We start from the raw sequence: 26,149 nt of genomic DNA, 5'->3' as shown, positions 1-26,149 counted from the left end.
GGCCGACTAAATGCTCAAATTGTAAACTAAATCTAGAACATCCTGATTAAAGGATATTTACCACATCCTGGGATATGTTTGTGCTGTATCTAAGAGACAACCCCAAAATAGTGAAAATGAATTAAACAGAAATACATTCTTGGACCAAGTTATTTAAATAGAAGGCTCAACATCTTGTCTTTCCTGGAAATAATCTAATGTATAAATTAATTCCCCTTATGAGTGGCCTTCTGTTAAGAAAGTGGCATTGAGGCATGTTGTCTCTGTTTCATCTATTCTCCTAGTGAGCTTGTGACTTATACAATGGGAGATGTTTTAATGTCATTGTATAAATGTTCTTAGACATTTTTCCTCTAAATTCACAGTATATGAATACAAGAATAACAAGGGATATGCACTATTACTTAAGAACTCTTTGTGCTTCCAGTCTTACTAGAAAAGTGGAAAATGATTTTTAACACTAAACTCTGTTTAACCTCCCTGGCAGTATTATTATTTCAGATTTTTGCGTCTCAAAGCGGTACAATTATTTTGCATAGAAATTTGGCGGTTTATATTGTAGGTCTGTAATTCTTAGCAATAACAAACTTAGATCTGTCCACCAAGAGTCTAGTAGATATCCCGGGTATGATGAATTTTGAAACACAAAATTATAATATAATAAATAAATATAAATAATTAAAAAAAAAATAATAATATAATAATAATAAAATAAATTTCCCTACGATTCACTATCGCTCAATTCTGCAAGTGTTCTAATGTACTATCGCTGTTTTCTAGCTGGTCTTAAGCCACTTTTGATGTAAAGGGACACTTTTTGGTTGCTATGGACAATCTCAAGTTTCCAGGCAGAAAGAACAGTATATATAATATAAAACTGCATGCAGGGCTTGGGCCAAAGCACTGGGGACAAAAGGGAAGTGAAATGATTTCGTACAGTACTGTAATCTGTAAGATTACAGTACTGTATGTGTTATGATTTTTACACTTTTCTGAATTTGCCGCCAGGCTCCTCCCCCGTGCGTCGCAACGCTCGCAGGGAACGGAGCCTGGCACAGAGAGGCTTCGGGCAGAGGACGGAGCCCGCATTGCAGGATCCTGGGGACAAGGTAAGTAACCTGCACCAGGATTCTGAGATGTAATCCCGAGTGTTGCTCGGAGTTACCGCCAATGGTGCTGAAATTTAACCCCGAGCCACACTCGGGAATACCGTCGGGGAGGTTAAATCATCTTACATCTTCCAGAAAGAACACTGTAATTCCTAACTGTTTAGAATCAATAGAACTCTCACTTTTTTATTAACTTTGACAAAGGGCAGTTTTTCTCTTGTATAATTATCAGTCACATATTTTTATACCTAACATCAGTATAGATTCCAAATAAGCCTACTTATGCTTTGACACTATAATCTAAGCCAGGATAAAATCGATAAAACACAAAAATGTCATATTGAGAACCTGTGATCCTGACAGAGGGTTGTTCTTTTTGGCATCAAAGCTTGTGCGGGACAGTCAGTCCTGCTTGTTATCATACTTATTTGTATGCAGTAATGGTTCCTTTGTACTAGTGTTGTCCTCTATAAGTGATCCTTATTGTATCACTTTTCAGAGGGCCTTTGAAAGGTGGTGAGGAAGTGTTATTATCTCTTAAAAGTCATCACAGCAAAATCACAACTGAAGGTCATGTTCAACGAGAGGGAATTCTAGCCTAATGTGCCAGAGGGGATATTTTTTGCCACACAAAGCATTGTGTCCATGGTATACACCGTATATACCCCTGCCTTTGCAACTTAAGGGGGCTTTGGGAGGGTGGGAGAGGGCTATAAAAATGGGAGGTTGAGCCACCACCCCCACTATCCACCCTCACAAAAGCCCCTGAGCAAAGGCAGCCTCACAGGGGTATCTATGCACAAATTGAAAGTGTAAACTAGGCCTTACTCTAACATTACCATGTGGTGTATTTTTATTTTGATAATAGTTCTTTTCAAGCTATGTGCTTTCTATTCAAACACGTCTCTGAATTCAAATGGAAAATGAAGCCCTTGACAAGAAAAAGGCTGCGTTTGACCCGCTTTACCTGCAATTCAGTACACTTGAGTAGGGCATGTTGTACCCAATGGCAAAACAGCACAACTCAAAGCAAGTCAAATACATCTTTGGAACTGCCTTGTTTTCCAAACACACATTAAACCCTGGAAACCATCACCCATCAAAGTCGGCCCTTATACAAGTGGTCAATTCAAGGCATCATAAACATGCTTCTTGAACTTTATCTTATTAGTTACATCAGGGACTAAAGAATCTATAATAAACACAAAAGAAGAAGGCACTTCCTAGTTAATTATCACAAGACTCTTTTTTGAATGAAATCTAATTCCAATGTACTCACAAAGGTAAACAATAGCGTGCATGTAACATAATCCAGTCCCAACTCTGAATACCTGTCCATCCACAGGGGCATAGCTTACGCATTTCAAGGGCTATGCCCTCCTCTTCAGAATTTCAGGGCTGTTGGGCCTTCTTCTTTTGCTTTTTTTTTCAGTGTTGGTTTTCCCCCAATCTGAAGTGGGCAGCAAGGGGGTGTGGTGTGCAGCACTGCTCTTGGCCTGCACTCACCATCTTGAGGGACTTTTTTTTACCTGTAGCGCTGTTTTGTTTTGTAAGGAATCTATACCTATTCATGAGTCTCTAAATACTAATGCACAAAATGTAAGCCTGGGCACATCCCTCATTTAAAGTCATATGTTATAAAGATAAGCATGTGTATACAATTTGAGGATGTCTTTATTTCACCGATATACAATTAATAAAATATGGGATAACAGCCATGCTAGGACAATGTAGTTAAAATGCCATTTCCAGACCCAAATTTTGAAAGTCACACAGAGCCAAGCAATAGCAGGTTCAGCTTTCATATAGCCACTGACTCCATTGTTTGTGCATATTCTGTCACTTCTGCATAACTCATCACTTGAATGCAGATGTTCTCCTCTCCTGCAGTCCTTAGGAGTTTTTCCATTAAAATGCTAATCTAAGTATACACTCCAGATTTTCATTTCTGAAATAGGCATTTTTTATGCTTTATTTCTGTATTATTGTGATCTCCTGTATCAGAATGTAATCATATGTTATCGCATTCTAAATACAAAAATGAATCTCCTTAGACTGATGGTTTTGGTGGTCCCTGGAAGGTTAACTCCACAACAGGGTTGAAAAAGCGATCAAGGGAATTTACATCTTACTAGAAATATATCTGGGCTATTACTAAGAGGCACAGTAGGGCAAGCCTTAACTCACATATGTAAAATAAAAAAACAACTCCAGGAACCAAGAAAAATCATTAAAGAAGAATTCCAGTTAAGATTTAGTTTTCTTATCCTTGCTCCATGTTCTGCATGCAGGGCACCTTTGTGGACTCTCCTCCAGCAATAGCTCTGTGGGAGCTCCCAACTGTGCTTCATTGAACCTCAGCAGCTGCTTGCTGTCATGGCCAGGTGTTGTTGTAAAGTGGCTCTAAAACCTGAAGGCTTTCTACCTTAATGCACTCCCTGTATTAAAGTGATATTAAAGTCTTGGGGTTTTATGTTTAAAAATAACAAACATGTTATACTTACCTGCTCTGTACAGTGGTTTTACACAGAACAGCCCAGATCCTCCTCTTCTTGGGTCCCCCGTCGCGGCTCCTGGCCCCTCCCTCCTGCCCCCACAGCAAGCAGATTTCTATGGGGGCACCCGGGCCGAGCTGCAGCTCTGTGTGTCCATTCAGACACAGAGACGCAGCTCGCCCCCCCCTCTCCTCTCCTCGTTGGCTCACTGACTTTGATTGACAACAGCGGGAGCCAATGGCACCCCACTGCTGTTTTAGCCAATGAGGAGGAAGAGTCCCAGATAGAACTAAGACTCTCGTGCAACATCGCTGGTTCAAGGCGGGGTTTAGGTAAGTATTTGGGGGGGCTGAGGGAGGCTGCTGCACACAGAAGGTTTTTTTATTTTAATGCATAGAAAGGTAAACCCCCCCCCACTCCTGACCTTACCTAAGCCCAATCTTGATCTAGCGATGTGCTATTGGCTCCTATTGCTGTCAATTACAGCCAGTAAGAAGGGGTGGATGCTGAGCAGAGCACAATTGCCCTCATAGCAAATGTCTTGCTTTTTGTGGGTACCCAGCAGGGGGAAGCAACTAGGAGCATCAGCGGGGGACCTGAGAAAGAAGAGAAGGGTCGAGTTGCTTGGGCAAAACTATTCCACAGAGCAGGTAAGTATTACATGTGTGTAGTGTGTTTGCAATCTTTTTTTGCCCCCTTAATCTCACGATGCAGCTATGGCAGCCAGTGGTCTTTACTAGTGGCCCAAACAGCACAGTTTCAATGCCCAAAGCAGCTTGAACTGCCTAAATGTTTTAGATACATTGCAGAAACACTGAGGAATGGAGTTAAAAATTGAACTGCTTGGCTGTGATACTTTGAATTACATCTTGTTTACCACAGTAGAGATTTTTTGCAGTCAATTTGTGCCTTTTCTATATAGATAAGGGAAGAGACTATTGTTGTTCATACTTCTGTTTAATCAGAAAATTATCTCATCACTTATCAATGGCTAGCCTAAAGGTGCCCATAGACATTAGATGATAGTCTTCCTTTGTAGTTAAATTGCACATCAATACACTTTTTAGGGGGTATCAATCAACAGCCCAAAATGAGTGTTCTTGAGGAACAAACTGATTGGATGGGTTAGAAAATCTTGCCCAATTACCGTTATTTTTCCATGCCCTTTCTGTATTTAGCTATCTCTCCTTCCTCCATTAACCCAAACGAAAGTGCTTATATAAATGTGGCTAGAGTGCTCTTGTACATGGGAGAAAATAGCCCAGGAGACATTGTGAGATGGTATAATCATTTATGCATGCTGAGCTCTAATGTATATGGCTAGCTTTAGACCATACTGCTGTTGACTAAATGGTACTTGTAATGCTAAGCATAGTGATGCTAATGACTACTCTACTATCATTGAGTAGGTGGAAAAGTTGCACGCTAAAACTCCAGCTGCAGTTTACACTTCAAGGATCCAATACAAGATTCAAAAATGTATTGTCATTATACAATCACAGGTCATACAATGAAATTATATTCAGTACTGAGTATTCAGAATCCTTGTGCTTCAATTAAAATCAGATAGTAGACATGTGCGATTAGTTTTGTACGAATCGAAAATTCATACGAATTTCCGTAAATTCGTACATTCGGGAGGATCGGAAATATGAATTGCTATGCTTCCGAATTTTGTACGAAATATCACATTTCGTTTGCGAATTTCGAATCCAAATTCCTAACGAACATTCGTAATTGTTCCAAAAAGTTAACAAGCCTAAAAGTTAAAAACCCAGGAAGTCAGCACAGCACAGGGATGGTGGTAGCCCCTCATAATGATAAATTCATCATAACGAACATTCGTAATTTTTATGAAAAGTTAACAAACCTAAAAGTTGAAAACCCAGGAAGTCAGCACAGCACAGGGATGGTGGGAGCCCCTCATAATGATAAATTCATCATAACGAACATTCGTAATTGTTACGAAAAGTTAACGAACCTAATGAAAATTCGTATTTTGTACGAATTTAAATTGAATTTCGGACAGGAATTACGAAATACGAATTCATTCTAATACGGAACGGAACGAAACAAAACAAATTTATTGACGGTGTACATGTCTATCAGATAGTAGAGGTCATTAAGGACTATCTGAGAAGATAACCTCCTACAACTACATTTGTAAAACAGAGAACTGTTTAAAAATAAAGAGACAAGGGAAATATAAATATTCAGATTAGCTGAAAAGAAACTAAAGTAAAAAAATATATACAAACCTTAACCACTTCCCGCCCTGCCCATAGCAGATGACAGCCGGGTGGTGGTTCAGTTATCCTGACTGGGTGTCAAATGATGTCCAGCAGGATAACATGCCTCCGCGCGCCCGTGGGGAAGCGCATCGCAGTGATAGGTGGAGCGTTGTGCCAGTCTGACACACCACTCCACCGATCTTGGTAAAGAGCCTCAGGCGGAGGCTCTTTACCACGTGATCAACCTGTCCAATCACGGCTGATCACGATGTCAATAGGAAGAGCCATTGATCGGCTTTTCCTCACTCGCGTCTGACAGACCCGAGTAGAGGAGAGCTGATTGGCGGCTCTCCTGAAAGGGGGGTCTGTGCTGATTGTTTATCAGCGCAGCCCCCCCCTCAGATGACCACACTGGACCACCAGGGATCGCCACTAGGACCACCAGGGAGAGGGGCAACATGTGGATGGCCAGGTATGTACCCCATGGCCATCCACATGTGCCCAGTCAGTGCCCAATCTGTGCCAATCAGTGCCCACAAATGGGCACTGATTGGCACCAGTATATTGCAGTGATGCCCAGCAATGCCACCCTTAGGGGCATCAGTGCCACCCATCAGTGTCATCAGTGCCACCCATCAGTGTCCATCAGTGCCACCTGTTAGTGCCCATCCGTGCCCATCAGTGCCCACCTATCAGTGCCCATCCTTGCCACCTATCAGTGCCACCCATAAGTACCCATCAGTGCCACCCATAAGTACCCATCAATGCCACCAACAGTGCCCATCAATGCAACCTATGAGTGCCCATCGGTGCCACCTATGAGTGCTCATCAGTGCCACATATCAGTGCCACCTATCAGTGCCCATCAGTGCCACCTATCAGTGGTCATCAGTGCCGCCTATCAGTGCCCATCATCAGTGCCCATCAGTGCCACCTCATCATTGCCACCTCATTGGTGCCACCTCATTGGTGCCCATCAGTGTCCCCGTATCCATGCCCATCAGTGCAGCCATATCAGTGCCCGTCATTGAAGAAGAAAACGTACTTATTTACAAAAATTTTTAACAGAAACAAAGAAAAACTTGTTTTTTTTCAAAATTTTCGGTCTTTTTTTATTTGTTGCGCAAAAAATGAAAATCGCAGAGGTGATCAAATACCACCAAAAGAAAGCTCTATTTGTGGGAACAAAATGATAAAAAAATTGTTTGAGTACAGTGTAGCAAGACTGCGCAATTGTCATTCAAAATGCGACAGCGCTGAAAGCTGAAAATTGGTCTGGGCGGGAAGGTGTCTAAGTGCCTGGTATTGAAGTAGTTAATTATGTAATATTATATACTGTAGATATATAAGGGTGGAATTTGGTAAAATTGGAACAGCCAGAATCTGAAGCAGTTGTACATGGTAACCAATCAGGTTTGATCTTTAGGAGTTAAGCTTTGACAATGAAAGATAGAAGCTGATTGGTTGCCATGCAAAGCTGCTCCAGATTATGACTGCTCCAGTCTTAGTAAATTCCTTTCACAATACATGTCCAATTGAAAATATCAATAAATAAAATAACTTTTTTCTTATAACAGACGTTGGCTTTGTCAAAGTTAGAGCCCACCCAAGGACCTGTCTCAGGAGGGACACAAGTGACTATCACTGGAACAAACTTAAGTGCAGGAAGCAGTGTGAAAGTGATGTTTGGGGGACAGCCATGCATTTTTGACAGGTAACCTTCGTCACTTAATGTTGATTGTTTGCATTGAATATATCTCACTTTTTTTTTTTTACTGTGACCATGGTTTATCTGTAGTGCTCAGATAAGACACATGTTAATTTTTTTATTCTTTGCATTATTTATCAAGCATAGTAAAATTAAACCACAAGAGTAAAATAAAATTTGGTTATATAACTGTGTGTATAAAACATCAAAACTGTTTCATAATGATCTGCAATCTTGCAAGTGATTTGCAAGATTAAAGCAGTGACATGAGACAGTCACATACTGAATGTATTAGTATTCAATAGTTTTATGATTTGTCAGATAATGTTCTTTTAATGCAGTTTTTCTTGAGAATATATTATGAAGCATACATAATATATTCAGATTAAGGTTACAGGCTATTTCACAAAGTGCTTTAAATCTGCACAAAATTATCTTGTTCCCATTTGTATGATAAAAAAGGAAACCAGTAATAGGATTAACTTATTTTTTTCTTCTTTGGTATTTATGATAGCTCTTTAGATCAGACTTGAAGGGAAGTGGACCTAAATACCCAAAGTGAAAAAGGTGGATGCAGTTATTATGAAAGGCATGCAGCAATCTTTTCAGCCTTAGGCATATTTACTGTAGTGTATAAAAGGACATGTATGTTCATAATGGAATAAAGATGATGTAAATGGTTTGTTGTGCAGAAAAGGAAGTTTGAGTTTCTTTCCAGTATTATAGTATATGGTACTGCCTTATAGCATTATCAAATCATGTATCTTCTTGAAATTCAGCATTCACCTATCCATGTTCATGACACTACTCAGTTTCTTTTTGGCCCTATTCAGATGTCCTTAGATGAGGTTCCATTCACAATTCACAATTTGGATTTGCTGACAGAATCGCAGCGATTCTGCCCAAAATTCCAAATTTAATTGCAATCGCTGCACAACTCACAATGTGCATTAGGTGCCATTATCTTTTAAGGAGCTTTTAGGAGGTTCTTTTTTGGTGAGAAACAAGCATAGGGCATTCCATTCAAGTGAATGGGCTAGCCCTATGCAACACACATAATTGTGTGAGAATTGCGCTTTGAAAATTGTGTAGCGGGAACGCTGTTCGTTCTCGCTACACAATATGTGAACAGGGCCTTACCGAATGTCATTGAATCTCACTGAAGTCTTGTGGTGAACTTCATTTTGAATGATGATCCCAATGCATTAATAGAGTAGCAGTCAACATACGTGGACTGCAGCATACACATTTAGTGTGTTGCAATAAAATGGGTCATGTTTATTTTTGGCTGCATTGTGATTCATTGGCAGCCAATGAAAATAAAGTAGGCTGCCTTAATGCAACACATATTAATGCAGAACAAAAAGCACCGCAACGTGCACTCATTTGCAAACTATTTTTAAGTTTTGGGTTTTTTTGCTCAGTTGCTGAAAGTATTGAAGCAAGAAAATTGCATGTTGCACACACAACTAATATATTCAGGAGATGTTATAAATAAAATTTGGATGTGTTTCTTAGCAAACACAATGTACACACACACTCAGGTTGAACTGGATGGACCGGTGTTTATTCAACCTTACCAATTACATGGCTGTATCCAAAAATCATTCCTTTACTTTCTTCATAGATACCCCTCGGGGGTACATATACCTCTAGATGAGAATACTGGTCTGTGGTGTTTATGCTCTGTACGTGAGAGGGTTTATGTATATATATATATATATATATATATATATATATATATATATATATATATATATATATATAAACATAAGGAGCTGCGCTCTTAAAATGACATGTGATTCAATAATAGGTGCAAACAAACTTATATAAAATTATAACAAGTCCCAATAAGTGACTCATGTGACATATAAAAAGTCCTCCAATGAATGGGGAAATCTTGAAAAATCCTCCAATGGAAGAATGGGTGAATAAAGCAAACAACAAAATATGGTGACTTTATCCTGTGACTTTAGGACGGACAAAAGTGAATCCACCATCACAGAGAGTGCACACTTACCAGCTGCACAAGCTTTAAAGCTTGTGGCTAACACCCAGCCAGGGCCTTTCCCTCCAAGGACCTCAGGTGACCGATCGAACCATATGGCGCTATGGACTGTTGATCGTAAAGGTGGTCAGAAGTAGAACATTCAAATCCACACTCCATGTTAATGGTCATACTAGCCCAGAGAAAAATCAGGGAAAATTTACCATAGTTAAAACCAGATGGTGGTTAATTGGTAAAAAGCAGTATCTCTTCTAGAGATGGAATTCTTCTGCTGTATCCTGCATATCACTATCCTGCTGCAGCTCAATTTCAGGGTCTTGGCAATCTTCTTATAGCCTAGGCCATCTTTATATAGAGCAACAATTCTTTTTTTCAGATCCTCAGAGAGTTCTTTGCCATGAGGTGGCATGTTGAACTTCCAGTGACCAGTATGAGAGAATGAGAGCGATAACACCAAATTTAACATACCTGCTCCCCATTCACACCCGAGACCTTCTAACAAGTCACATGATACCGGGGTGGGAAAATGGCTAATTGCACCCTATTTGGACATTTTCACTTAGGGGTATAGTCACTTTTCTTGCCAGCGCCTTAGACATTAATGGCTGTGTGTTGAGTTATTTTGCCGGGACAGCAAATTCACACTGTTATACAAGCTGTACACGCACTACTTTACATTGTACTACTTTACACAAAGTGTAATTTCTTCAGTGTTGCCACTTAAAAAAGTATATAATAAAATATTTACTAAAATGCGAGGGGTGTACTCTCTTTTGTAAAATATATATATATATATATATATATATATATATATATATATATGTATATAAAAGCTCAGCCTTCACTTCTTGAAAGGTTTAACATTTTACAAAAGCCCACCAATCCAACTTTAATTTAAAAAGTGCATTATCTTTTTTTCACTTCACACCAATTTTCATGATGAAAAAAGTTTAACCTTTATTCTATACATTTTAGATCATGTTTTAGCTGTGTTAGCTATAAAGATATTTTACCTTCACAGATTTTAGTGATACAAAGCAATTGTTATTTACTGTGTATCTGTGATAAGTGCATCTGTAATACAGGGACAAACATATGTACTGTGTATGATATAGTGTTGCATATATATGATGTATATATGATATGTGCTGGCTTTGTTACAGGAGAACAGCAAATGAAATATTCTGTAACACCACAGCTTCCCTTGAGGGCTTGGAGAAGGTAAAAGTGACTGTTCAGATTGACAAAGCCAAAATTCCTCAGGAATTGATATTTGAGTATGTGGAGGATCCTAAAATTATCAAACTTGAACCAGAGTGGAGCATTTTCAGGTATTGTATAGAGAACTGCAGACAGTATTTACTATAAAATACTGCATATCCATTAGAGGTGCATCATTTGTAACTGAATCAATATGATAACATATTATTATTAATAATATTATTAATAAAAATAATACTTATTATACATTTATAAACTCAGTTTTCACAGACTTGTTAATAATAAAAATGCAGAGTTTGTAGCTAGAACAATATTTCTTAGAAACATTTTATAGTTGGCCATCATTGAAGCAATGTATTCAAATTATGGAGTGTGCACACGATAATACCATTGACCTTTCTCAGCTCCACTGCTCATTAAACCTGTTCACTTGTCTTGTAAAGAGACAAGATGAGGTTAGAAGCAGTCTGATCAATAGACTAGGTGACAGCTCCTTTATATCTTATCATTTGGCTTAGACTTGCTTCGTATGTATGTATAGGCTGGATTTATAGAAGTTCTATATTATATAAGCCAAAGAAATCTAAAACATAAACTAGAAAAAATTAGATTGACAGAGTAATTTATTAAATACTGTACATTTAAAACCTTAATCTTACTGCAAGTATATCTATTTATCCTGAAGCCCTTTCTATAGTTTGTGGACTTGGAAATGCCTAGTTAAAATGTCAGTGTACTTCTTTGCCTTTGTGCTTGGGACTGTAAAAGTTTGATGTGTATTTATTGATGAATCACTCAATGCACATAGCAATAAGGTAACTTCACTAAATGACTGAAAAAGGTGGTATTTTAGGACATTTGTTCCACTAGACGTCCTTCATTCTTATGCATAACTGTAGGTCTTGGGTGCAAGTTGAATCACTGAGCTCATATCAAGAATTTACTTACCTAATTTTCAGTCCTTTTTCTTAAAGGCCAATTCAACCTACAATTTAAATCCGCTAAATGTGTGTCAGATACATTTAAATGTAGAATAAAGTCTTACGGTTTGTTTGCTTTAGAAAATCTACTATGAGAACAGAAAGCCTGTCTCCTACCATTGCACTGTATAGAAGGACCCTGCTAAGTCAGACCCATAACTATTCATTCAGCAAAACTCATGCTTGTTACTGATTGGCAATGGTGAGCTAAACATACCTGAGTTTGGTTAAAGGTAGGTTCAGCAAACCTTACTACAGTTTGTGTGCCGAATCTGAACCCCACTGAAGGCAGGCAAGGGAGCCGAATGGTTAAAACAATAATGGATATTTTCTAGGCTAGTAGGAAAGGAATTGTCAATCACTGGTCTCAGGGTCATGTACTAAAACAAAACTTTTTTCAAAAACTCTGGTGGGAAACATCAATTTTAATAATGCTTAAAGTGAATTCAAAATTTATTTTAATTAGCATCCCTGGGGGATGCTTTGAACTTGCCTATGAAATGGCACATCTGTACAATCTACATAATCTACTACAGCAGAACTGACACTTACAAAAAAAAATGTATGTTTAAATTGCCAGATAAATCACAGCTCACGTATGCTTTATTCTGTTCCCCACAACCCTGGCCCAGTGGATTTAGCTCTGACTCAGAGGGGGGGGGGGGGGGGTCTGGGAGGGTGTTGGATCTTTGCAGGAAGACCACTTCTTCCACACACAGAATAAGGGTCCATCTCTACAGCCTTATGGCAGGTGTCTACTCAGGCTGTCTCTCTAAAGAAAATGAACAATCAATAAGACCTTTCATACTCTTACAAGTTTTCATGAACCTGGAATGCATTTAGCTGATTTAAACTAAACGTTGAGCTGGGCTTTTATTGTCTCCTTATTATTTGCATGTCAACTATCTTAGACTGAGTAGAAAAGGTAATCACACAGAGGAGGGACACTCCCTATAGCAGGTTTTGTTAATGACCAATGATCATTAATATGTCCATATTTGTAACATTTTTCACATGTGATCAATTTGTACTGTGTAATTGTTTAGTATTCAATTGGTTCTGCATTTCTCCAGCCATTTTAAAACAAATGGTTCCATGAGGATTACAAAACATATTTATATATAGTGGATTGAACCACTGAAGGAAAGAATTATCAATAATTGCCTTCAAAAGGTTGCCAACATCCCGAATTAGTGGAAAAAATAAGACCCCTAAGTTAGGGAACTCATATACCCCCCAGTATAATGGGACTTTATAGGCGAACCATACATGGATTAGATAAAAGATGTTTTATTTATTTAAAAGATCATAAAAACAAGATACATTTAGTAATAAATCTTAACAGGAGTATTTATACAATAAAATTTGCTATCCTGTAATAATTTTTGTATACTTCCATTCATAATAGAATATTTTCTCTAGAAGCCTGACATGTTTCAGGACGATGTCCCTTCTTCAGAGGCGTATTGCAGAGAGAAAAGTCGCATATATAGGAGATACATTCTGAAATAACAAATGGAAACAATTTGCACAGAGAGAACAATATGAACCACAAAGGTTTAATAACCTAACAATCCACCATGTCCACCATACATACCAAGAAGAAGTTTTCAAGAATGAAAGATACATATATGACTGCACCCCAACCTGCAATTTGGCATAGGGTAGCAGACTAGATCTTTTTAAATGAAAAACGCACTGGTTGTCGGCTGATCAGCCAGTGTAAGATAAGGGCTATCCGTCGGCTTCAGAAATGGCCTCGCAAAGGCCCCCCCAAAAAAGGAAGGACAACCTCGTTGGATCCCAGATTACCCTTTAAAAAAGAGGAAAAATAAGCTTATGAGTAATTTTCTCAAAAAACTATAAATTTGCATATATCCCATACATCTTTTGTTATCCCTTCACCCAAAAGAAAGGGGAGACTATTTTTTCTACATTTATGCAAAGAATGTGAGGACCATAATTGGAGAAGAATTGAATGTAGATTTAATCAGTTAATCACATCAGTGAGCCATTAGTCAGGTAGGTATAGAGCCGGCAAGTAAGGAAAGTATGGCAAAGTATGCTTAATTTTGTCTCTTAGAGAAGTGTCACAGAGCGGTAAAACATACAGTTCAGAAGAGAGGAGATTTTTGGTCTTACTTACTTATTAGATGTAAGGATAATATTTAGGCTGCTGGAACGAAAAGCGTCCTGAGGGTTCGATGGTGGGATAGCACACTGGGCAGGACGCCAAGACGCGGCTTAAATAGCCGCCGGCGCCTGCGCAGTGAGATTCCAACCGGAGGTTTCAGCAGAGGAAGGAATATCACTCTGCAGTGTGCGCATGCGTCAGACGGAGCGACGCATACAGGGAGGGCGGGTATCCGGAGATCCTAGAGGAGAGGAAACTCCGGAATCACGCCGTCCCAGGGGGTGGTATCATTGCGCATAATGCGGTGCATGACAGCGTCCTGTCAAGCTGGTACTTGTGAGGATAAGGAACTAGACTGACACATTTAAAGAAGGAAAAGAAAAAGAAAGCAATCATGTGGACAGAGAGAGAGAAGAAGGAGGAGGGGAGAGAATAGAAAGAGGCAATAGAAAGAAGAAGAAAGGGGGAAAAAAGAAAAAAAGAAAAAGGGAAAAAATAGAAATTAGATTGAAAAGGAGGATAGAAAGAAAAGGGGAAAAGTGAGTTAGGTTGAAAAAGAGGATGGAAATAATATGAAGCAATAAATGAAAATGAATAAAAAATATAAATGAAAAAATGTGTAAAAAATGTGATGAGTTTTCGCCCCTTCTTGGAGGGTTTTGTCTCGGGGGGGTGTGAAAAGGAATAAGGTATTCAATACTGCATATCTAACGAAATGCCAATCATTTTCGTAGGACATTTTTTGAATTTTCCAGCAATAATTTATGAGTTAATCAGGTCTGTGATGATGAACTCTGTGTATATATCCTTTGACGACATTGTCTGTATTCATAAAATATATCCCTAATATGTTTACATATGTATAACAACAGTTGTATTTTGATGTATCGAATTGTTTGCACATACAAAAAATTTCCTGTCATGTACGTTTATTCATCCTTTGCCTACCTAATTATGCCCACCGTGCTTTACCTGCAAAAATGATGTCTTCTGTAATCACTTTGAAAGATATTACCCCAAAAAATTCTAAAATTTTTCCACAAAACATATTTATACCCATTAATTTGTCATGTCTTGCATTTTTATGCTGATCACTTGTTAAGTCAAAATCAGATACTGGTAACCTAAATTACGCTGGCACTATATATAGATCTTTGAGGAGTTAAGTGTGAAAGAACATAGAAAAAGGGTTTATTATACAGGCTCAATGATGTTTCACACAGCTTGTTTGAAGTCTAGTTTTTGTACCTGTCATTTCTCTCTCTTACAAACCAAAATAAACTAAAAGAGGTATTTAACGTTGCATGCCAAACTGAACATCTAAGCAGAGAAATATGTGACTTGGTTAAAACAGCTGACACCTCTACAAATCCTTCCAATTAGTGCTTTATTCGCCAAGAACAGAATCTAGGAATCTGCTTATTTCATTTTATCTGGAGGCTGTAGAACAGTTTATGAGCAGAAGATTCCATGTTGTTCAGCGCAATTATATCCAGGCAGGGGCTGCCAGGTAAAAGACTTCACAGAACCAGAAGCTTTTTTTCATGAAAATATATAAAGCAATGTGCAAAACTCTACCTTTTTGTTAATATGGAGTTTGTTTACAAATATACCATTGCGTTATTATAGAGTGCTGTGGTATAGGAATTGATTTACAAAATATATAGAGGCTACTTACTTAGCAAGGTGAATGTTGACTTTGAAAACTGCACCTTCAATTTGCAAAGTAAATGACAGGTAAATGGGTGACCTTATGTAACCCTAATGCCGCGTACACACGGTCGGACTTTTCGTCTACAAAAGTCCGACAGCCTGTCCGACAGACTTCCGACGGACTTTCGGCGGACTTGCAGCAGACTTTCTAACGAACGGACTTGCCTACACACGACCACACAAAAGTCCGACGGATTCGTACGTGATGACGTACACCGGACTAAAATAAGGAAGTTCATAGCCAGTAGCCAATAGCTGCCCTAGCATGGGTTTTTGTCCGTCGGACTAGCACACAGACGAGCGGATTTCGGGGTCCGTCGTAGTTACGACGTAAAGATTTGAAGCATGTTTCAAATCTAAAGTCCGTCGGATTTGAGGCTGAAAAAGTCTGCTGAAAGTCCGGAGAAGCCCACACACGATCGGATTACCAGCCAGCTTTAGTCCGTCGGCGTCCGTTGGACTTTTGTAGACGAAAAGTCCGACCGTGTGTACGTGGCATAATCATGTACAAGGGAACAAAAGCATATGATTGGTTGAATAAAGTGTACACAGCTTCATTTTATTCACTTAGCTTAGTGAACAGTATTGTTGCAAAGTGTACGGCAACTTCAAAAAGTATCTGTATTTCTTAAGGGCCCTTTCACACTGGGGCTGGGGCTGCGTCGGCGGTAAAGTGCTGCTATTGTAAGCGGCACTTTACCATTGGTATTCGGCTGCTAGCGGGGCAGTTTTACCCCCTGCTAGTGGCCGAGAAAGGGTTAAAAACCACCGCAAAGTGCCTCTGCAGAGGCGTTTTGCCGGCGGTGTAGCCGCGCTGTCCCATTGATTTCAATGGGCAGGAGCGGTAAAGGAGCGGTGTATACTCCACTCCTTCATCACTCTGAAGATGCTGCTAGCAGGACTTTTTTTGCCATCCTGCCAGCACATCGCTCCAGTGTGAAAGCCCTCGGGGCTTTCACACTGGAGAGACAGCAGCGGCTGTTTCAGGTCGGTTTGCAGGCACTATTATTAGCGCAATAGCGCCTGCAAACCGCCCCAGTGTGAAAGGGCCATAAGTGAATCAATTACATTGCATCTTAAACTTGCCTTAAACTAATACAGTTGCAGGAAAGCATCACAGCAAAGGGCTTAATGTAATATTCTGTATTTACTCAAGTGGGTTTATATAAGTACAAGAACCTGATTTTATTTTTCAGTATTTCGCCTAGGCGATGCAAATTCTATTTAGCATTTTTTTGCATTGCTATTGACTTTATTAAATAAGCCTGGTATTTGATTATTTGTATATATATATATATATATATATATATATATATATATATGCACCCGAATGTACAGGAACATACATAGTTCATCACGTGATGGCGTTTTCCAGTGAATAGGTTATTTGTTCAGTTTGATATGTAGAGCTATTAAAAAAAGAAATAGTTACGAGAGATATGTCAGCCTAATAATGATCTTTTATTGGGTTTAAGTGAATAAACTATTCTTGCATGGAAACTAACTTAAAAACATTTAGACTTCACGCACACTGTACATTTAGCCCAGGTGTATGAGGCTCAGGCATTTAGGTGAGGGTGAAAGGTACAGCCCCACTGCCGGCAGTCTATAAAAGTCTATGAGAGGCTGACAGCTGCTGTCACTGGACAGTGCATGGAACAATACTTACATTTAGGGCAGCATGCACCCAGAAATAAGTACCCCGAACGCAGACTGCTAGCTTTCTAGGCTTTCATTCCTGCCCTAAATGTAAGCACCCCTCAGTGCACCATCTAACCTCATCCATCCATGACAGCTTTCAGCTTCTCAGAGATTTTTACAGGTTGCCAGCAGCGGGGTTGGGTCTCTACCTAGCACAAGCACTTAATCACACAAAGTCCCAGTGTGCATGAGGCCTTGACACTAAATATAATATTAGTCACAATAGCAAATATATAGTCATTTATGATTACTTCTTGTATGCATACCAGCTGCCTCTTTACATTACTGATATGGTTTGACAGGGCTTTCATTGACACCTTGACATGTGCAGCATTGATCTATACTGTTAGCTTTTTTATATGAAAGACAAAAACAGAACATTCCATAGCTCAACTCACAAACCAGCTTTTTTATATCCCATACTATAGGATTTAGGGTTCAAGGGTCATTAAATATTTATTTTAGGATCTCCATTACAGTTGCAATTATTACAAGCCAGTTTTTCCAAAACTGACATGCTAGTATTTGAACACCCAACAAGTTAAACCTTTTGTTTCATACTCACGAGGAGAACATGTCCAAGCAAAAATAGTACAATTAAATACTAAATATGCATGCTCTCATTTAAGTAAACAGCCCTGGGCTCTTGGCTAGTTTACCTATTTCTTTACTAAATGTAATTAAGCAGCAGAAACACACTTGATTGATCTAACATGTGAGAGAAATCACATTTCGTTGCACAAAATGAAGTCTTCAAAGCAAGTACAGTCTGTACATTTGAAGAGGTATTTCTAAACATGTTTTGAATTTATAAAACTGATTATTTTTTTTTTTTACAATTATGCCAACATAGTTATTTTGGCTTAGTGAATCTTGGATTTAGTGGGATATGTTTTGCATTCTATTTAGGTAGAATTAAATAATGAACAAGTAGCAGAAAACACCTATAATATTTGTTATCACAGAGAAATTTACCAATGTAACAGTTAAAATAAGAAAGTGCTAGGTCCCCTGTCCTGTTCCCTTGCATAGAGAAATTTGCTAATTGGGTAAAACCCAGTACACTGTGCCCTTACATTATTCTGATTGTTAAATTACCCAGTTGGATTTCAAATGTTTTATCTTCCTGGATATTGGTTACATGTACATGATTTTAGTTTGCACATGCACATAATAAAACCAATATGCTCACTGCAGTATATCACCAAAAATAAAGTATTAGGAAAAGAACAGCTTTTGTATCTTAGTCATGTCTTCTTGCCACTTACAATTTCTAAATACGAGCATGAAAGATTTCTTTGCAGTCCCCTCTATACATGATATATACCCTGCTAAGAAAATAACATAGTTTAATAGATGAAACTCCTGCTGCCAGTCTATTAATATCAAGACCAGAAGCTTGTGTATAGATGCATTGAGTCCCTGTGATCTGAGACATTTTTCTTTTTCTAAATATACGATGGACTTGTAATACTCTGCTTTCCTATTAAATGCCATGCATCGCATGTTAAAGCTGAATTTGAGCCTGGTAAAAAAATATATAATTTAATACTTATCTCCTGTAGCAAAAATCATCCAATGTTTTTTTTTTTTTATGCAGCTTTTTCCTGTAGGTTTAAATTCTGGGTTTAATGCAGCCTTGGCATGCTTAATGGAACTAACTTCCTGTATAGGGAACCTGACTCTCCAAGCAGCTTTATATACCCTGGAGGACTGGTCCCCTCTCAGTCTTTCTGCTGCTGCCTTCAGGCAGGCCTACAATTGTCCCAAAAGGTTTAATTGCCTTTCAGCCATGAAAACCTGCAAACCAACAATCCCAAACATAGAGGGGACCAAGAAAAGATGGGGCTCATTAAAAGGCAACACCAAATATATATGAAAGTGATATCAAAAAATATTTATTGTGGTACAAAAATATATTACATGTGGATAAAAGAGTATAGACCGGTGGCTATACTGCCCTGGGTAAAAAGATTCACCAAGGCAGTATAGCCACCGGTCTATACTCTTTTATCCACATGTAATATATTTTTGTACCACAATAAATATTTTTTGATATCACTTTCATATATATTTGGTGTTGCCTTTTAATGAGCCCCATCTTTTCTTGGTCCCCTCTCTGTTTGGGATTGTTGGTTTGCAGGTTTTCATGGCTGAAAGGCAATTAAACCTTTTCAGGGTACACACTGTATCTATACTACATGAGTAATAAAGCCTCTGTATATCTAATTTGGTTTCTTCAGGCAGGCCTAGCATCAGCATTGGCTTAGCTGATTCATTCAGAGGGGCAAACAACCTCTCTCCATCCAGTACTGCCCACTATACTGTTCCTCCCAACTACTCTTGGAAAATCAGTGTCCTGCAGCAATTAGCTGTCAAAATGACAGTGGAAAGTGAGCACGGTATTGGAAATGGGAGCTTGGATAGAGCATGGTACCTGGCTTTTCTCCTGTTTATCTGACCAATGAGCACACTGTCTGCAAGCCAGGCGTGCCAGCTGCATTCCTGTGTTTCTGCAAGCAGGACACTGAAGCTTTCACTATTGACAAGCCCTCCAGACAGACTCTTATCACAACTTAGAGAAAACAGTTTTAATATAAAATAAGGGCAGATGTACAAGGTAATCTCCTACTATAGCAACATAAACCACAATAATCTGGCATAAGTAGCAGCAGAGGAGCCTAGTGCTAGCTCTAGGGAACTGTGTAGCCCTGCTCTCTTCTTCATTCCTTCAGGTGACAGCAGTTCTGAATGTGGAGGGACGCATATGCAAGCAGACAGCACAGAGTCAGGGGAGAGAAGGAAGCTGTGTAGCCTGAGCTGTGTGGCCCCAACTCCACTACATTCTACAGCACAGAGGTGGGGGAAAGGAAGTCACACCCCACTGGAAAATGTTCATACTGCTGTTAATTCAAGTACTGTCATAATTTTGGTATATTAACATGGACTGCTGTTTTTACAGCTATATTGGCAGTGTGTGTATCCTCACAGGGACAGGGGAGTTATTTGTTCCCCTGTCACCACCTACACACACCCACAGTAATATCCACATACACAGAGTCCACCTACATATGCAGTTTGAAGGAACACGGCTAATTAGAAAAGCAGACAGCCTACTTCTGTAGGAAATGACTTAGGATGTCTCAAAGATATTGGGTAGAGGGAGGTTTAGGGTTAACGACAGGTGGTGCTTTAAGATGAGCTTTAAAATGAACCTTGGATGATATTATTACACTGAAGATTCTTCTTAACACTTCTTTTACAGCGGGAATACTCCAATATCAGTGTGGGGAACGAACCTGGATATTATTAGAAACCCTCGAATAAGAGCCAAGCTTAATGGAAAAGAGCACATTAATGTAAGTTCTTGTCATTGTAATATTTATCATTTTACCTGATCATCTGGTACCCTTTTCTGTCATTTACAGTAGCTATGCAGAGTAGGACTGGCTGTATTTAATTCTCTAAGTGAGCATTATCTTCAAAGTACCACCATGAAATGGAAAATGCATTGCCATTGATTACCCTGACATGAAAAGAGCACATGTGTATTTACTTTTTAAGTAGCTAGGGACAGAGGTTGTAAGGTAGTTTAGTGATAAGGAGCAGATGCTCTCTGCTAATGCCACAGTCATCAAAAGGGGACCAAATTCACTCCCTAACAGTACTTTGTGCCCAAAGAAAATCACAGATAATGTGTACTTAAATCCAAATCTGCCTAATGCTAAATCCTTTTCATATTAAAGTGTGTGGAGTTAAAACTATATATATTTTACTATACAGAATATCACTTTAAAACATTTTTAGAAATAAGTGAATTGCCAACATTTCAAAAAAGTTTTCTACATCGCTAGCACAAGTGTTTTATGTACAGACAATAAAATTATGTCAAGTGTTTCACACCATAAGGTAAATATAGCTAACACTAAAAATATGATTTCCTACCATCACTTACAAAAAGGGTTCTACAGCTATATACTTGGCCCCAGTATATACGTGAATTAATTTGCTCAAAGTTTGGATGCCCTTTGTCCTTTTAATTGCTGAAAATTTAGAAAAGTCAGTTGCTGGAGCATTTTATAAAGAACATTTAATTTATAAAAGCAATGCTTGTCCTTTCTTTCAGCTTTTTTTCCTTGTAATGGTTAGTGATCAGTCTTTTCAGTGATTACAAAATAAGGATATAACCCGTAAGACAAAACTGCTGCTTTTTAGAGATACATTTTTCTTTGAGAAGATGGAGTGATTTTTATGTATTGCTGTATATTTATCAGTTTAAGCTTCGTATCATGCTGGTAGTGGACTATGAGTAAGTATATGACATGGGTATATCTTGATATTAAATCATTGCCACCCTTGGATGGGTGGTTTAATCCTGAGATTTCAGATTTTAGGTTCATGGCAGATGTCAAGATTTATTTCCAAAATGTCAGGATTAATACCCCCTGTCTATGTTCCTGATTATGTAATTTGACTGAACATTTGCTCTCTTTCTTTCTTTTTCTTTTTAATCCACAGTAAAGTCAACTCAAGAGCCGAATATTTATAGGGTTCTTATCAAATTAAATTACAGTCTGAATTCAGTAGTTATACCCCAGGTATACCATTTAGGAAATAACCAGAGCTAATTATCTAATCCAGGCCTGATTTCTCTTCCACCATCTGACAAGACACTCACTGTCATATGTAGCGTACTTATTGCCTTACTTTCCTTCTTTCCTGTATCTCTTTAGATTGTACGCCTGTATGGACAGAGCTGTCTCTGCTGTATCTAAATAATAGATGCAGGAAAGACATTCTACATATGTTGTGTACTTGTAAAGAAAAAGTCATCTTAAAAGTAATTTAGAGTGTTTGTAAAGGCAGAAGGTTTTTTTATCTTAATGCATTCTATGCACTAGGATAAAAAGCCTTCCGTGTTTAGCAGTCCCCTCAGCCCCCTTAATACTTACCTGAGCCCCATCTTGATCCAGTGATGTTGCACGAGAGTCCCACTGTCTGGGACTCCCTTCCTCATTGGCTGAGACAGCACCCTGGTGCCATTGGTGTCCGCTGCCGTAAATCAGTGAGCCAATAAGGAGAGAAAGGGGGCAGGGCTGGGCCGCGGCTCCATGTCTGAATGGACCCAGGGAGCTGCAGCTCGGCTCGGATGCCCCAACAGGAGGGAGGAGCCAGGAGCAGGGAAGAGGGACCCGAGAAGAGGAGGATCCAGGCTGCTCTGTGCAAAACCATTTCACAGAGCAGGTAAGTATAATATGTTTGTTATTTTTAATGAAAAAAATTAAAAAAAACAAGACTTTAGTATCACTTTAAGATATTAAAGCATCTAATTATATCATATAACATTTAAAAAACAGAGAAAGCATATATGGCATTGAGCTCATTGTGGTTTAGTAAAACAATACAATTAGAATAATAAACATGCAATTTATTATAGCAAAATAATCCTGCAGTAAACAAGGCACAGCACTATTTGTTTTAATTTAGGTATTAAAATCAATATATCAGTGTAGGTCAGTGTGAACAATGTCTCTGTACACAGTATTATATCTCTATTGAACCAGAGTACAATATGTGGTATCTCTGTTGAGATGGACTTGGGACCAGCTGCTTGCTTAGTTCTTATTATTTTCATACCAACAGAAAATCAATAGGAGAATTATGATATAAGGGCAGATATACTATATTAGATAAAGCCTCTGTCTGCCCTTTGCTCCCATGGTCACAACTCATTCATTTCAATTCTTTGAGTATGTTTCATTTTCCCAAGAAAGAAGCTAGTCATAGTGAAGAGCACATATAGAATTTTTCACATGACTACATGGTCTGCATGGTATTAAATGGTCTTATGATAACGGCTCTCAGTGAAGTGGGGAGACACTAGAAGAAGGATTTTTGGAAGCTGACATTTTTTACAGACTGGCCACATTGTCAGCTGTAGATGAACTATGCACTAATAGAAGTGTATTACCAAAACATTTTCATAAATGTATTTGTATTATACACTGTAGGCTTCACAAATTCAAAAAGTAGAAAAAAATGTATATAGGTGCTTTAAGGTAAAAATGTTATCCAAAGCACATATTAACATAAAAAGCATATCTTGCTATCTCAACTTGAGGTGGCCATTGCAGAATATTAGCAAATCTTAGATGTTACACAAATAACTATAGTAATTTTTCCTCTAATGGGACTTTAAGAAAAACCCACGTTTCAATATATAAAAGATAAACTTTACATCTCTATAAAATACACATTGATGAAAACCAATAGTGACAAAATTTCACAGTAGCATATTTGTGCATAAAATGTTAATCAGATCAAAATGTCCTGTGCAAATCCTTGGACCAGGAAGAAATGGAAATCTTCCTGTGTGAGCCTGAGTGGTCTCTGTGTGCCCCAGCCTTATCCCTCTGAATGATCGGCCTCTATGCCATGAAAGGACTGGTTTTATACAAAAAAGATGTTATTTGAGCGTGTGCAAGTGGTTCATTATTCCTGAAGAAGATAAATGAAATAGAATTTGAAACACATTGGATTTCCCAGTCTCTGAACTAATGCCGCGTACACACGAGCGGACTTTCTATCCTACTTGGTCCGGCACACTTTCCGACGGACTTTGTCCGCCAGGTGCGCCGGACTTTAAAACGAACGGACTTGCCCACACACGCCGGGATTTTCCGGCGGGCTAAGTCCGCCCGTCTTTCCGACGGACTTTCGCCGGAGTTCCGGCGGACTTTCAGAATGAACGGACTTGCCCACACACGGACAAGTCCGTTCATTTTGAACGTGACTCAGGTGCGACGGGACTAGAAAAGGATGTCAATCTTGCCGCTTTTATCGGCGAGATTGACACCTTGCTAGCCCCGTCGCGGGGCATACCAGGCCCTTAGGTCTGGTATGGATTATAAAGGGGAACCCCGCTACGCCGAAAAAACGGCGTGGGGTCCCCCTAAAATCCATACCAGACCCCGATCCGAGCACGCAGCCTGGCCGGTCAGGAAAGGGGGTGGGGACGAGCGAGCGCCCCCCCCCTCCTGAACCGTACCAGGCCGCATGCCCTCAACATGGGGGGTGGGTGCTTTGGGGGAGGGGGGCGCCCTGCGCCCCCCCCCCCCAAAGCACCTTGTCCCCATGTTGATGAGGACAAGGGCCTCTTCCCGACAACCCTGGCCGTTGGTTGTCGGGGTCTGCGGGCGGGGGCTTATCGGAATCTGGGAGCCCCCTTTAATAAGGGGGCCCCCAGATCCCGGCCCCCCACCCTATGTAAATGAGTATGGGGTACATGGTACCCCTACCCATTTACCTAGGAAAAAAGTGTAAGTAATAAAACACACTACACAGGTTTTTAAAATATTTTATTAAACAGCTCCGGGGGGGGATCTTCCTCCGGCTTCGGGGGTCTTCTTCCGGCTTCGGGGGTCCCTCCGCTTCATCTTCTCCCGGCGTCCGGTTGGTTCTTCTCCGCTCTCCGGCCTCTTCTCCCGGTGTCGCAGGTCTTCGGCCGGCCCCTCCGCTCTCTTCATGTAGCTCTATTGCGAGCGGAGGTCCGGACTTCTTGGCTTCTTGGCTTCTTGGCTTCTCTTCTCTTCTCTTCCCCCAGATGTTGACACGACGCTCTCTCCGGCTGGACTGGTCTCTGAGGGCTGCGTTGTGACTTATATAGGCGGAGACCCCGCCCCCATATGATGTCACAGTCCTTGGGCATGCTGGGACTGTGACGTTTTAGGGGGCGTGGTCGACCACGCCCCCTAAAACGTCACAGTCCCAGCATGCCCAAGGACTGTGACATCATATGGGGGCGGGGTCTCCGCCTATATAAGTCACAACGCAGCCCTCAGAGACCAGTCCAGCCGGAGAGAGCGTCGTGTCAACATCTGGGGGAAGAGAAGAGAAGAGAAGCCAAGAAGCCAAGAAGCCAAGAAGTCCGGACCTCCGCTCGCAATAGAGCTACATGAAGAGAGCGGAGGGGCCGGCCGAAGACCTGCGACACCGGGAGAAGAGGCCGGAGAGCGGAGAAGAACCAACCGGACGCCGGGAGAAGATGAAGCGGAGGGACCCCCGAAGCCGGAAGAAGACCCCCGAAGCCGGAGGAAGATCCCCCCCCGGAGCTGTTTAATAAAATATTTTAAAAACCTGTGTAGTGTGTTTTATTACTTACACTTTTTTCCTAGGTAAATGGGTAGGGGTACCATGTACCCCATACTCATTTACATAGGGTGGGGGGCCGGGATCTGGGGGCCCCCTTATTAAAGGGGGCTCCCAGATTCCGATAAGCCCCCGCCCGCAGACCCCGACAACCAACGGCCAGGGTTGTCGGGAAGAGGCCCTTGTCCTCATCAACATGGGGACAAGGTGCTTTGGGGGGGGGGGCGCAGGGCGCCCCCCTCCCCCAAAGCACCCACCCCCCATGTTGAGGGCATGCGGCCTGGTACGGTTCAGGAGGGGGGGGGCGCTCGCTCGTCCCCACCCCCTTTCCTGACCGGCCAGGCTGCGTGCTCGGATCGGGGTCTGGTATGGATTTTAGGGGGACCCCACGCCGTTTTTTCGGCGTAGCGGGGTTCCCCTTTATAATCCATACCAGACCTAAGGGCCTGGTATGCCCCGCGCTCGCCGCAATAGGAAGATTTGTTTTTCCTATTGCAGCGAGCGCGAGATGCAATACCATCCCCTCGTGTCGTATTTGGTCTGTCGGACCAGCCTACACACGAGCGGGCTTTCCGTCGGACCAGCACACACACGAGCGGACTTTCCGCCCGAAACTGAGTCCGACGGAAAGATTTCAAACATGTTTAAAATCTAGGTCCGGCGGGCTTTTGGGAAGAAGTCCGCCGGAAAAGTCCGCCGCC

General features: G+C 40.4%; 1 protein-coding gene across 2 annotated transcripts in view; it reads left to right on the top strand.

Annotated features, from left to right (window-relative positions):
- Window positions 1-26,149, top strand: part of PLXNA4 (plexin A4) — a 1,066,226-nt gene that overhangs the window by 888,428 nt on the left and 151,649 nt on the right. For both annotated transcript variants that reach the window (XM_073619416.1, XM_073619417.1), the window contains 3 exons: window positions 7,413-7,549; window positions 10,715-10,882; window positions 20,566-20,659. In XM_073619416.1, coding sequence (XP_073475517.1) covers window positions 7,413-7,549; window positions 10,715-10,882; window positions 20,566-20,659 — 399 coding nt within the window. The remainder of the gene's footprint in view (window positions 1-7,412; window positions 7,550-10,714; window positions 10,883-20,565; window positions 20,660-26,149) is intronic.

The sequence above is a fragment of the Aquarana catesbeiana genome, linkage group LG03 (assembly GCF_042186555.1).
Source record: "Aquarana catesbeiana isolate 2022-GZ linkage group LG03, ASM4218655v1, whole genome shotgun sequence".
Classification (NCBI taxonomy): Eukaryota; Metazoa; Chordata; class Amphibia; order Anura; family Ranidae; genus Aquarana; species Aquarana catesbeiana.
Note: the sequence above shows the minus strand (reverse complement) of the source record. Positions and strands in the feature narration are given on the sequence as shown.